The sequence below is a fragment of the Sinocyclocheilus grahami genome, unplaced genomic scaffold (assembly GCF_001515645.1).
Source record: "Sinocyclocheilus grahami isolate Dianchi unplaced genomic scaffold, SAMN03320097.WGS_v1.1 scaffold258.1, whole genome shotgun sequence".
Taxonomy (NCBI): domain Eukaryota; kingdom Metazoa; phylum Chordata; class Actinopteri; order Cypriniformes; family Cyprinidae; genus Sinocyclocheilus; species Sinocyclocheilus grahami.
In genome coordinates this window covers 1,155,591-1,170,373 of record NW_015505437.1, presented here as the reverse complement: position 1 = coordinate 1,170,373, position 14,783 = coordinate 1,155,591, and the positions used below count along the sequence as shown (strand labels likewise).

The following is a 14,783-nucleotide window of genomic DNA, read 5'->3' as shown; positions in this document are numbered from 1 at the left end:
CTTAATCCAGAGTCTCAGGGTCTGAATCCGGCTCAGATTGATATGGCAATATTGACGCCATCCTTAACTAAACCTGCTGCTTTGGCAAGGGGCGGGGCAGTATTGAAACACAGTCTAAGCTGTTCGCCAATCACAACACACTGGGATAGCTAACCAATCACATCACATTTCGTTTTTCAGAAGGCGGGCGTTCATCAAACCTGGAACTAATCGAGCCGTTTGTGCCAGACTGGGGACAAAGGTGTTGTAGTAATGTAAATTATGTAAAAAAGAATGCGTTTTTCGAACCACCATGCATGAGAGCATGTTCTAGTACACCCCCAAAACAAATGCAAGACATTGTAAAAGAGCATAATAGGACCCCTTTAAAGTTATTCCAACTGTTTTAACTTGCTCAATATTCAAGAACATTTTAGTTCCCCTCACTCCACTTAAACCTCACTCCACTCAAAAAATATGCAATACAAATAAACTTGGGTTCATGTTCCTCTTTCATTTTGGAAAAATTCTAATATGTTTGCTTTGTGCATGTTTTGAATGCTTGATGTTAATTGCACTATGTAAGTCACGGAAAGTTTCCGAAAAAATGCAACATATATATTCCAGAAAATACAGTAAATAGACACCAAACTGGATAAATGTTGGGCTGTAATTTGGCCATAGTTTTAGCCATCAGATACTGAAGACACTTTGTAAATGATTTATTGTGCAGTATAGACTAGTGATGGTAAGATTCACTGATTTGCATCGGTGCAAAGTTAAAGACGCGATGCATCAATTTAAAAAATGTTGGCATTTGTATCACGATGCATCGCTTCTAACATATTTTGCATTGGTAAAAACTATTCATATATAATTTAGTAGATGCACTATATTTTTATTATCTCGAAAGTGACCAATAATTTGTGACCAATATTTGTGTACTATGTAGATAGATTTCTCCTCTCTAAACGGTTTCTCAAGCGCGTTCTCTCATCACCACTGCTGCTACGTGAATGTGATGTATCGCAACACTACGGAGACCGAGGCATGTCCTGAGAGTCACATATAGATTGCCATGGCTTTCTGTCTGAACTAGGGTGACCATACGTGCCATTTTCCCAGGACGCGTCCTGGCCAGGATTTCTATATTGCCTAAAATATCTAGGTTTTGGCTTCGTTTGCGAGTGCAGACCAAACGGTGTATGACATCAAAATACCTCGAGAGCATTTTGAAAGCATAAGGAACCGTCTGAATGGTATTTTGATGTCATACACCGATCGGTCTGCACTCGCAAACAAAGCCAAAACCTAGATATTTTAGGCAATATAGAAATCCTGGCCAGGACGCGTCCTGGGAAAATGGCACGTATGGTCACCCTAGTCTGAACCAAAGAAATAAAAGCCACCTATCTGTACCATATTGATTTGCATAGCATCATATTTTTTTCTATTGCATTGAATCGCATTGTGTTAAGTCTAATTGAAATCGGATTGCACTGCATCATAATAGTGGTGATTCGTATTGCATCGCGTCGGTTTTGCACAGCTGCTTCATATGTATCTTTAATGTATTGTATCGTTGGCTATGCATCGATATGCGTATCGCATTGCCCTCAATTATGGAGATGCGCATCCTTAGTATAGATGTCTTCTGTGATTGTAAGTCCACAACTCAAACTGTCAGCGAGCTCAAAACTACAGTGTCCTAGTTTTGGCGTGTCACTCAAGTTGCTTAATATAATTTATTCCAAAAAAAAAAAAAGTTTTTTATGTTGCAGATTGAGCTGGATCAATCCTCTATGCTCAAACTGATCTCTCAGTTATATCCTACAGAAGAATTCTTGCTGTGTTTAGATCAGAGGGCTTCGTCAAGCAGAGAGACTTAGAAATGGCATCATAGACTACACAAACGGCCCATATAAGGGAAAGTGTGAAGGAAAACATCGCAAAGCCCCCATAATACTTAAAATCTCAACAGGCCGAGAAGAAATGCTTTGATTTCTGGCTTCTTTTTGGACACGCTTCATGGACTTCAGAAAGTTGTGCAGGAAATGGCATAGTCTGCTGCAATAACTAGTGCAAGGGAAGTATTTTACATTTCAAACTACCTGCTTTGAACATCAGATGAGTCTTTGTACGTCTTTACTGAACACAAGCTCATAGAGAGTAACCCAAAAGTAACTGACTCTACCACTCCCAAACTCTTTGTCTTCTCTGGACAATCAAGATTTGCCACCTTGAACTCAATTTGGCTAGTTTTGTGGCTTCTCTGTGAAGGCGGAGACGCCAGCAGTGGTTTGTGTGAAGGGACAGAAGATCATTGTTCTGGAGCTGTTAGGAGGGCAGCTTTGTTCGTGACCCCCAGTCCAAATGCGCTCAATATCAGGCCCACCAGGGATTCCCTGACATTTAAGTGCTGTACAGAGGTTTTTCAGCTGAAATTGGATGGTAATCCTGTATCCTCCAATGTATTTATAGGTACAGTGGCCTTAAAAACGCCAATGCATTAGATAACAAAATAACAAAGCAATGGCATCTTTGGTTATCTGAACAATAGGGGTTGAACAACTTATTTTATGTGATGAAAGTAGAGTCGACGTTGACTAGTCGCTGATGACGTCATTAATGAACAAATAAGCCTGAACCTGGAGCTGAGACTCAAACACCTTGTGTACAGCTATGGCATATGACACAGCGCTGCCCACATGGCTATTGCTCCTATAACAGCTCATTTTTATCAGAACGGCGATTAACTTACTTCTATAATAAGCTGTTTAAAACGTGCATTCTCCCATTCAATTTCGAGCATCCAGTAATATAATAACACATGTCTTGTGGAGCGCGTTCAGAGTATGCATTTATTTGTCATTTTAACTGTTTGGAAACGGAGTGTAAATGTGGAAGTCCTTCAAAAATGTCTTATCCTGTTGCACCCTCTATAGGACCAGCGACTAGTCGACATCACACTTAAAGTGTCATGGCAGAGCATTAAAGTCGATTAGTTGGTGCAACCCCTACTGAACAATTAGTTGAATTAGTTTGTTTTAAAAGGTTAGTTGCCTCAAAAATGGAAATTCTGTCATCTTTTGCTCACTCTCATGTCATTCCCAGCCTATAGGACTTTTTTGCAGAGCTTTAAAGAAGATATTAAAAAAATGTTGAGGTCCAAACAACATTGGACTCATTTACTTTCATTGTATATAGACAAACACACAAAAACTTTTTCATTTTCATTTTTTCAAAATGTCTTTGGTGATCCACAGAAGAAAGAAAATCATGCAGGCTTGGAACGGACTGTTTGACAGAACGCAATGGAAAAGAACAGATCACAGAGATCATTTACTAGATCATTTACGAAGTATTTTCAAGTTTAAACATCCTTAAGAACATTCAAGATCAGCCATGTCTTATAAAGGACATATTTATAAAGTCATTTTCATTTGAATTGAATTTGGAGGGAACGTTTTAAAGAATGTGATCACACTATTTCTCACATAACGTTCTTAAAGAGATAATTTGCTTAAAGCACACATAATGTGGTATGTACCAAATTAAACAGAAGTGAGTGGCTGAATTACATGATAAATCAGATGGCTGAATTCCAGACTACATTGCTAACATTTGGTGAACATCATTGAGATGCATGTAGCTAAAGCTCTTGAGGTGCAAAATGATCCATATGCTTCACTTTCAGTCAAATATGGCCATTCATTAGTCTGGTGTCCTCCCATGAGGAAGTGGGAGGGCTTTTATTTTCTTTCTGAGGAGACATTGGATTCAGAATGGATTGTTTCTCATAAATCCTGTGTTTTTGTCTCTGCAGAATAAAGCTAGTTAAACTGGAGAATAAAGTTTAGAGCAGTTTCTCTGTACAGTCATAAATCTGTCATCACATTCCTCTCAATTCCCAAAAGCACTCATTCATTAGCTGCCATCGTTCAAAAATCTAGTTCAGTGAATCTGTAAGTATATCATAGTTTTTTGAACACATTAACTACCATAGAAACTACTTTTTGAAGGCATCAGATTTTATTAGTGCTTTTTATTGCGATTAATCGCATCCAAAATAAAAGTTTTTATTTACATAATATATCTGTGTGTGCTGTCTATATTTATTATGTATATATAAATACACACACATACAGTATATATTTTGAAAATATTTGCATTTATTTACATGTATATATTTGTATTCAAAACTTTTATTTTGGATGTGATTAATCGCGATTAATCGTTTGACAGCACTAGTTTTTATTGTAGCTTATGTTTTTTTTTTTTGGTGGATTTGTGTGCTTGCTGGTTTTTGAATCCCCTGTAAGCCTCAGACATCCTCTCATGAGTATAGTGAGTGTGTGAAAAGTCTGTATTTACTCTCATCTCTCTGGAGAAAGATGAACTCATTCCTTTGGTGCACATCTCCCAGCATTCCCTGGGACTAACATCTGTTTCCTGGCAACAAACTGATCTTTGTCTGTGAGCTTTTAACCCAGAGGAATGTCTTGTCATTTTCTCACATACTGCCGATTGTCTATTGCAGACTTCCACGCTGACCAGGCTTAATAATGTAATTGTTGGTCTTGGAAAGAAGAAAAAAAATTAAGTAGCACAATATAGTTTTCAACATTGCTAATAATCAGAAATGTTTCTTGAGCATCAAATCAGCATTAGGATGATTTCTGAAGGATCATGTGACTCTGAAGGCTGGAGTAACGGCCATCACAGAAATAAATTAAATTTTAAAGAAATTTTAAATGGCACTTATTATGCCCTATGGTGCCTTTTTACAAGATTTAATATAAGTCTTAGGTGTCCCCAGTATGTGTCTGTAAAGTTTCAGCTGAAAATACCCCACGGGTCTGTGAGCTTTTAACCCAGAGGAATGTCTTGTCATTTTCTCACATACTGCCGACTGTCTATTGCAGACTTCCACGCTGACCAGGCTTAATAATGTAATTGTTGGTCTTGGAAAGAAGAAAAAAAATTAAGTAGCACAATATAGTTTTCAACATTGCTAATAATCAGAAATGTTTCTTTTCATTCATATCATTTATTGCATCATTTTGAAAATACCTATTTTGAGTAGAAGCAGAAACTGCTGTTTTCGTGCATGTCTCTTTAAATGCAAATGAGCTGCTGTTCCCCGCCCCCTTTTCCAGAACAGGGCTGTGCCTTTACAGCTCGTTCCTCAGATACTCTGCTAAATAACATCTCTTTGGTTTTGATTATCATGTCTATCGCACTGAATGTGTTTTAAACCATATTAGTTTAAGCTTTTGATATACGGTTTTCTGAGCGCACACATACAGAAAACGCCTGTCCCATGGCATGCGAGTACTAAACTAAGTTCTCTTTCATGTCTTATTGCGCTTAAACTGTCAAATACGCACAAGTTTGTTAAAAACACGTGAGTTACAAAAAACAGTCAGTTATGTCTGTGAAGGTAAACAGTTGGGATAGAAATTCCATGTTTATATTAGATCTGTGTGGTAGCAACATAATATACAGTAAATAAATCCATAAATCTACTGCTCTCTGGTCTCCTCTGAGGCTGGGACAACAATTTTCTGTGCTCGTCAGTGCAGCCAAAGACCGAACAGTTATCATGCTTTGCCTCAACTTTTGTTAGAACTGATACAACGTTGTCGCTTGTGAAAACACAATGGCGGTGCCGTGGGTGAAAACGTGCAAATTAATTGGCGGTAATATTATAATAAGATCCTCTATCTACTGAATGTTACTGGGGGAGCGAAATCTGAGAGGCTCGTTTTTTCACAAGCTTGCAGAGAAAGGCTTACCGAAAAAAGTGTACTGAGTTAATCATTTTCACATTTTCTGGGTTGGTAGATGCACTGGGGATCTGATTATAGCACTTAAAGGGTTAGTTCACCCAAAAATGAAAATGAGGCTGTTTCACTCACCCCCGAGGCATCCTAGGTGTATATGACTTTCTTCTTTCAGACGAATCCAGTCGGAGTTATATGAAAAATTGTCCTGGCTATTCCAAGCTCTATCGTTGCAGTCAGCGGGTGTTGCAGTGCTTCAGTCCAAAAGAAGTGAAATAAAAAGCGACCATCCATAAAACAAAGTGTCTCAAACGGCTCCGGGGGGTGAACAAATGCCTCCTTTAGCGAATCGATGCGTTTTTGTAAGAAAAATAACTATATTTAAAAAGTAATAATCAATTTAATCTAGCTTGCGCTCACTGTTGTAAACGGAAGCAGTTCCGGGCGGATGAGGTATGAGGTCGGCTTCAGTTTGTTTTCTATTCTATTGTATTTTATCAGTTTAAATGCTTCAGTTTGTTTTGATATTATGTTATGTTAGGCCTGTATTATAAACCTAATAAATAATTGACCTTGTATTTTAATGGAGTCTCTTATGCTCATCAAGGATGTATTTATTTGATTGAAAATACAGTAAAAAAACAGTAATATTGTGAAACATTAATGCAATTTCTAATATTGGTTTCCTATTTTAATATACTTTAAAATATAATTTATTCCCGTGAAGCAAAGCTGAATTTTACAGCATTTATTCAAAATAGAAATCTTTTCTGAAAAGATAAGTATTTACTGTCACTTTTTATCCATTTAACACATTCTTGCTGAATAAAAGTATTAATTTCTTAAAAAAAAAAAAATTACTGACCACAAACTTTTGAATAGTAGTGTATATTGTAACACAAAATTTATATTTTGAATAAACTGTTGTTTTTAACTTTTTATTTATCAAAGAATCCTGAAAAAATATCACAGGTCCCAAAAAATATTAAGCAGCACAACTGTTTCCAACATTGATTATAAATCAGCATATTAGAATGATTTGTGAAGGATCATGTGACACTGAAGACTGGAGTAATAATGCTGAAAATTGCTTTGCTTCATAGGAAAAAAAAAATATTTTAAAGTATATTAAAATAGAAAACTTAAATTTTAAATTGCAATAATATTTCACAATATTATTTTGTGAAATAATATTCAGGCTCAGGTGGCCGAAATGTCCGCCCAATAGAGAAAAGTTTTGCTCCGCAAGAAAACAGTTAGAGGGAACATTGGTTACCGCTGTAAACAAAGCAGAGCTGCGCTTATGAACACTACTTTAATTTGCATCGTTCAGAGGCAAGATGAAGAAAATACCACGTGAACTTTTCTAAAGACAGTCAGTTCCCCTCAGAGATACATTCATATAAACTACTCCAATTGACCTATCGGTAAGCCCCATCCCCCTTAGTTACTGTTGCTCATTCGGACAAACAAACAGAGTTGCTCACTGTCTTACAATGACAGCTGTCAGAGAAAACCTTCTTCCGAGGTGTTTCTGATCAATTTGGGACATGTATGGACCTTCAAGTGGGACTTAAATGTAAAAATACAGATCACAATGCAAATGGGAGAATTATGTTACGGTCGTCACGATCGCAATGACAACATCCCGGATCAACACCATTCATATACTGCAGAGTAAGATTAAATTAATTAACATTTAACCAGATTAATATGGAGAAGCACTCTAATATAGATCTTCGTTTATGTGTTTTTGACTTTCACTGCACGGTACATGACGTGAGAACAGTTCGCTATTTAGGTTTGTACGTTAACATGGACTCACTAACTTTAACGCTAACGTTAGCTAGTTTTAGCCAGAGATACCTTGCTGAAGCACAAGATGACATTAGGTTCTGCTTGAGCAGATGAAAAGTGTAACTTAATGAGAGTATGACAACCAGAAAATGAACATTTTCATCTTCATTGTGATTGGGGTTGAATGCTTAGGGACATTTTGCTCTGTTTAGTTTGGGTTTAGGAAATGGAATAAAATAAGTTACATTGCCTATCCTCTCAGGATAACTGGAATTAGTGTTACAAGTACCCTAGGCACATAGTTTTTCCATTTTTGTAGCATAAATACCATTAAACCGATGCAAGCTCCAGATCCTCCAATGTTTCTCTATGGCTCTGAAACCTACAGATGTTTCAAAGAGTTCCGCTTTCCGTGCAACTGATACTCGACTGCCATTGGCTCTTCTGCGTTCGAGGGGAGGGGCTTACGATAGGTCAATTGTATCACGATTTGTTTGGCATCTCAACCGATTTGTATCGTCACATATTTGAATCGATTTTCAACCGGTTCGCTGTTAATCGCTGCATCCCTAATAGATTAATTAATCCAATATTGCCACTTGCCACTGTGTAGTGTTCACTACTGACTGCTGCAGTCTCTCCAGTGCTGAAGACATTCTTAATGTATATGATGAAAGTATTTCTACTATTTTGAATAATTTTGCTCCCTTAAAATCTAGACCGGTCTCTTCCTCGCACACTTCTCCTTGGTTCAACACTGAGCTTAGGGCAATGAAAGCCAAGGGCCGCCAGCTGGAAAGGCTTTATAAGAAAACTGGCCTTGTTGTTCACTCCTTGGTATATACTGAACACATTAAGCAGTACAGGAATGCTCTTAATGCAGCTTGATCATCTTATTTCTCTACTTTCATTAATAAGTCCAAAAACAGGCCTAGAACATTATTTACTACGATTAAAAAGTTAACTCAGTCTCTAGTGGGCTCTGATCAAATGTGTCATGTTTTCTTGAACTTTTTTCAGAGTAAAATATCTCATACCTGTCAACACCCTACCTCTGTTCCCACTATTGAACTTCTCTCATTATGCCATGCTCATAGCTTCTCTAGTTTTGACTCTATTGTCCCCACAGTGGTTGATGAGATAATCAGGCTGTCTAATTCCTCTACTAGTCTTCTCCATCCTGCACCTAACTCTTTACTGAAGAATCGCTTGCCTGCTTTGTCACTACCCATCACTCACTTCATTAATACGTCAATGTCATCTAGAACTGTACCATCAAAGCTTAAGATTGCTGCTGTCACTCCATTTCTTAAAAAGCTCGAACCTTCTTCCCTAAGTAGTTATAGGCCTATTTCAAACTTATATTTTCTCTCTAAGATATTAGAAAAAGTTGTTGCCTCCCAGTTACAGGCCTTTTTAACAGCACACAACCTCTACGAGCCCTTCCATTCTGGCTTCGTCCATTACACAGTACTGAAACAGCCCTGGTTAAGGTTCTTAACGATCTTCTCTTAGCTTCTGATTCTGGTGCTCTTAGCACACTCCTTCTGTTAGACCTCGGCTCAGCCTTTGACACTGTTTGTCATGAGATACTCCTCTCACGGCTTTCAGCAATTGGAATTACTGGCACAGCCTTTGAATGGTTTTCTTCCTATTTGACCAGGAGGCAACAATTTGTTATATACCAGAAACACAAATCATCTACCAAATCCATCAGTTCTGGTGTAACTCAAGGTTCTGTTTTGGGCCCTCTCCTCTTTAATATTTATATGCTACCAATTGGACAAATAATCAAACGCTATGGGTTTAACTTCCACTGTTACGCAGATGACATTCAAATTTATTTTAGCGCACCTTCCACCTCAGTGTTTCCTCCGCCTGCATTAACAAATTGCATCAAGGAACTCAAGCTTTGGCTGGAGGCAAATTACCTTAAATTTAACTCTGATAAAACTGAGGTAATTCTGATTGGCTCTAAAGCTGTTGCATCTAAACTCTTTGGTCAACTGATGGATCTGGATGGTGATCTGATTATGCCCTCCACTAAAGTTCGCAATCTTGGTGCTCTCATTGATTCCACTCTTCCATTCAATGATCACATTGGTAAAGTAGTAAAGACAGCCTTTTTCCACCTACGTAATATCTCTCGTATTCGATCCTCTCTCAGTCAGCAGAAACTTTTACACATGCCTTTGTCACATCTCAACTAGATTACTGTAATTAACTTCTTTATGGCCTGTCAGCTAATAATATCAAACGACGACAATATGTTCAAAACGCTGCGGCTAGCTTACCCACAGAAAAATGAGCAATCACATTACCCCAATCCTTTATCACCTTCATTGGCTTCCGGTTTCCTTGCGCATAAACTACAAGATACTAATTCTCACTTATAAAGCTCTCCATAACCTTGGTCCTACATATTTATCTGACTGACTTCTGCCTTATGTTCCTGCCCACTCCTTACGATCTTCTAATGAGGGATTGTTAGTCACCCCTAAGTTTCGTCTGGTGACTATGGGAGCTAGGGCTTTCAGTGTTGTGGCTACCAGATTGTGGAATGCTCTTCCCCAAAACATCCGTCAAGCATCCTCCTTTCTCTCCTTCAAAAACCTCTTAAAAACACTTTTTTCTCTGAGTATTACTCTTCAGTTCTCAGTCTGTAATTTGTACCCTGTTATGGATGTTTATCTACATTCTCTTTGTATCTCTAATCTAACTTTGTAAGTGGTCTCTGTATAACTCTCAGCTCTTGGTATGTGTTCTGTCTTCTGGTATTGATGTTTATTTGTTTCTGTTCCTTAAACCTGACTTGTAAAGTGACCTTGGGTTTTGGAAAGGCGCTATATAAATAAAAATTATTATTATTAAGTGGAGCAGGTTCGAGCTGGTGTGAATGGATGGAGGCAAGGACTAATTTGCATATTAATTTATGGTGTGTACTAAATGAGGTAAAGGTTGTATAGTTACATTCAAGCCATTTTAAGACCTAAAGAAATTATTTATTTAAAGAAACTTTATGTATTCCCCAATTTTAAGTCGCTTTGGATAAAAGTGTCTGCAAAATGACTAAATGTACATTTCCATTTCCTAAAATGTTTAAATATGTTATTTTGATGATCAAGGATGAGTTTTAAAGGATAAAATTAGTGACATGTTTAGGGATGCACCGAATGTTTGGCAACTGAAATTATTTGAATAAGCGAAAAGACCGAATAAATTGTACCGAACAATGACGTGACGCGATCAAATAGCAACCAGAGCAGAGTGTCATGTCAGCAGAGTAACATGTCAGCACAGCTGTGTAGAAACATTTAAAACCGTCTGAGAAAGACAGCGAGAGACTGTTTAGTACTGCAGCGCATGTCTTCGATGAGAAGAGGAAGGGGTGATTGTTGCTGGTTACTGTATGATGATTGAAATCGTGAAATGGTCTTAAACAATTAGTAAATAAACTGCAGAACGTTATGTTTTCATGCTCGAATTGCATGTATTCTGACAGTGCTGCACAAACTTGCGGAGGATCTGCTTGTTAACCAGGGTTCAAAGTCCAAAGCGCGAGGAAAATCTGCACTGAACCAGTGTTACTCGTCAGTTGCTCAGTCACATTTTTATGAATTTTTACAAGGCGTGATGACACTGCAATACGTGCAACATATTCGTAATGAGGCTCATTTATAAATCTGCTGTTGTCAACAAAAAGAAGCATTGAGGTCTTCCTGCGCGTTTCCTCCAAAATAAAAGTTGAGAAAAAGCAAGAACTCCATCAACATTCATAAACGTTAGAATTGTAATTTTACTGTTGTTCTGTAAAATAAAATAAAAAGTAAGACAATAATAATTACAACAGCTCTATTAATACATTTATTATAACATTCACACATTGTGTTCAAATTGGGATCTGTAATATTTTCTAATGTTTTAAAAGAAGTTTCTTCTGCTCAGCAAGGCTGCTTTCATTTAAAAAATACACGCCTTATTCAAGAAGGGGGTCTGATGGACAAAAATTATTTTACTAACTTATTAATTTCTAAGTTAAATTGTGCTTTGTTGCTATAATGTCTGCTAGAATGTTTAAAAAAATGTTCAGTGTTAAATATTTTTTAATTATTGTTTTGTAATTGATTTTTTCTTTGAAAAGCAAGACAAAATAGTAAAAAGCACATTTTGGCTATTTAATTTATGCAGTGGTGAAAAAAATTGGTAAAATACATGGGGGAAAAAAACTCGAAAAAACATCTTTGGCCTTCGGCTTTCGGCCCAGTGTTTCATTTTGTTCGGTTTCGGCCAATAATTTTCATTTCGGTGCATCCCTAGACTTGTTTTGAAATAGAAAACATCTATTTTAAATTAATATTTCACAATATGACTGTGAATGATTACTTTATTTTTGATTACATAAATGCATCCTTGGTGAGCAGAAGAGACTTCTTACTGACCAGAGCTTTTGAATGGTTGTGCACTTGTGTGTCTCACACAAAACCGTTTCTGCCAAGCATCATTTGAAAAATCTAGCTGAGCAGTGATGGTTTCCGCATTAAAGTAAACGTTCCTGTTGCCAGCAGACTCATTGGCCCTGTGAAGTGTGTTTAGGTTGACTGTGCTCCACTGAGCCTGGATGGCAACAACATGAAGGCTTTCATTGAGCTTTGGCTTATAAGGGTTAACTGCATCGGCCTGAACCCCCCTCTGCAGAAAATGTGCGGAATGTTCCCCTTTCCTGTGGGACGGGGTCTGTCTGAATGGGGAGGGTTTGTCTGTCTGTCTGTTGAGGCAAAAAGCCAAAAACAGTCCGGATTGGGACAGGAAGTCCTCACCATGGGCTGGAAATCAGCAGCGAATGTCTGAACTGCACGTTTTGCAAAGTGCTGACACTTTCTTAATGTGTTTACTGTGTGTTCATTGGATTCAATAAGCCTTTCCCTCATGTGCTTTGAGTTTAGCCTCTGATTTATTTTTTAAACTTGTAAACATGTATCAGATTCAATTATATCATTGTTAGGTATTTCTCTAATGAGGTTTACGCTGAAGGTTTAAGTGAGAACAGAGAACAGCTAAGATTAGTGACAGTAAGTGTGTTTACATCTGTAGTCTCCTGTGATTATGCTTAAGCCGAAAGAATGTAAGGTCGTGTGATAGCCTCGTGCCCTTTTATTGGAAAAAGGTAATAAAAAGTTGAAAGAAAATCCAATCAACTTCTCGTTACCCAGGGCTATAAGAGGTAACTAAAACTAGTTCACTTTAAACCATAAAAACATTTGTTGCTTGAAATAAAATTAACATTAACTAAAATAAAATATAAAAAACAAAAAAAAGTTTCAACGTAGTTTAACTTGATATACTAAAATAACTCAAACTGAAATAAAAAGGAATAGAAAATATATGAAGAGTTCATTTGTAAAAGCAGATAAATCCGTTTTTTTCCCCCAAAAAATCGTGTTTTTTATTGTTATCATGTTTTTATTGTTAGTTAGCTGTGTTTTTAGTTATTTTTTACCTAATCAAAATAACCCAACTGCTGTTTGATTGAGATTAATTGGAATGCACAATGAAAAACGTGATTTTTGTAAATTGTTATCTTGAGTTATCAGTTTTTGCAAATTAACTCTTCATATAGACGTAAAAAAACAACTAAACAATAAAATTACTGAAACTAACTAAAATAAAAACATCATTTTGCTTTTTGATTTTAACGAATTATCAGTGTCCCATAATGTTGCTGAATTGATGGTAAATGTCTTTGTTGTGTTTCCTCTGCAGGCCGAAAGCTCAGAGGGAAAGCCTTTTACTACGTCTGTGGGAACGTCTTTTGTGAAGAGGACTTCCTGGTATGCTGTGTTCCCCTCTTCTTTTATATGGGGTTTTCATGTCTCAACATGTCTTGAGACATATCTTACAACCATAGCTCATAGTTATGTCAGAAGAATGTGTCATCTTATCTAAAGCATGTCTTTAAAGACATCATGAGGTTTCAGGTTTCAAAACATGAACCTGGTTATGAGTTCACCTTATGAGCTCACCTTAGCTCAACTTAACTTAATTGTGGGATCCAGCAGTGGGCTTCAGCGGTCTGAGATGTTTTTATTTTGGCTTCTTTGTTCATTTTTATACAAAAGGAAATTGATGATCAGCAGAGTAATTTGAGTAAAATTCACTCGACTTAGAGTATTTGAGAATCATGAGCTTCAATGGAAGCAAGAAAATCTGAGAGTTTCTACATAATGTCACGGTTTTGCTTAGTTAATTTGTTTAAAAATCTGCAAATGGAGCCGTAGTGTAAGTATTTCCTCTTCAATAAATGTCATAGCTTTTCTTTTGATTTTAAAAGTTTCAGAATCCTAAAACTTTATTTCAGTGGAAAAAATTGACTTTTGGGATCAGCTGTTAAATGTTTTGTGCATATAATTGTGTAGTGTTTGAGGTGGGAAGGTATGCCACATTCATGTATGTATTGTGTAGCTGGTTGTAAAAAATACAAATACTGCCACATTTTCCTTAGACAAGCAAAAAAAAAGCTTTTTAAAAACACATCTAGCTCTTATAGGTGCATAAATGGCAAATTTCCTCAGGGAGAATGAAACTTCCAGACCAAAAAGTACAGTTTGTGTTATTTAAATTAGATGAATTGTTATATCTGAGCTGTTAATGTTGTGTGTATTAGAGAAAATGAAGTGATGGAAAGGAACGAGAGTCAGTTGAAAAGCTCACCTCTGTCTTCACTCTTGTCTTTAATAGTACTCTGGTTTCCAGCAGTCTGCCGACAAATGCAACGTATGTGGACATTTAATCATGGACATGGTGAGTCTGATGTACCTCCACACCCTGCATTAGTCACAATATCACACGACTGAGAATATCACACTACAGAGCTTGAAGGAGTTGGTTGGGTTTAATTTATAAAGCTCCTTATTCTACAGTGCTCTTTACATAGATTTGGCTAAATGTAATAGTCTTACTGTGTTTTAGGTAATTTAACTTTTATGTACTTGCATCAAAAAATTAGTTGTTAGGTACAATGTATTTACTGTGTATTGCAAAACACATTTGCCGCTATGGAGGTGGGATGCGGTTAAGATTAGGGACTGGTTTTGTGGTATGGTTAGTTTTAAGATGTAATTGCATGCAGGTATTTTTTAAACGCACGTACAATTTAAAACATGTTTGCATGCAACAGGTTTATTATCGGTAACTAAAACTAAAACCATAAAAAAGACTTAAAAT

The 14,783-nt window shown here is 36.9% G+C and overlaps 1 protein-coding gene across 1 annotated transcript in view; it reads left to right on the top strand.

Moving 5' to 3' along the window:
• limd1a (LIM domains containing 1a) overlaps positions 1-14,783 on the top strand; it is a 37,988-nt gene that overhangs the window by 12,935 nt on the left and 10,270 nt on the right. The window contains exons 4-5 of the mRNA XM_016290391.1: positions 13,323-13,390; positions 14,298-14,360. Coding sequence (XP_016145877.1) covers positions 13,323-13,390; positions 14,298-14,360 — 131 coding nt within the window. The remainder of the gene's footprint in view (positions 1-13,322; positions 13,391-14,297; positions 14,361-14,783) is intronic.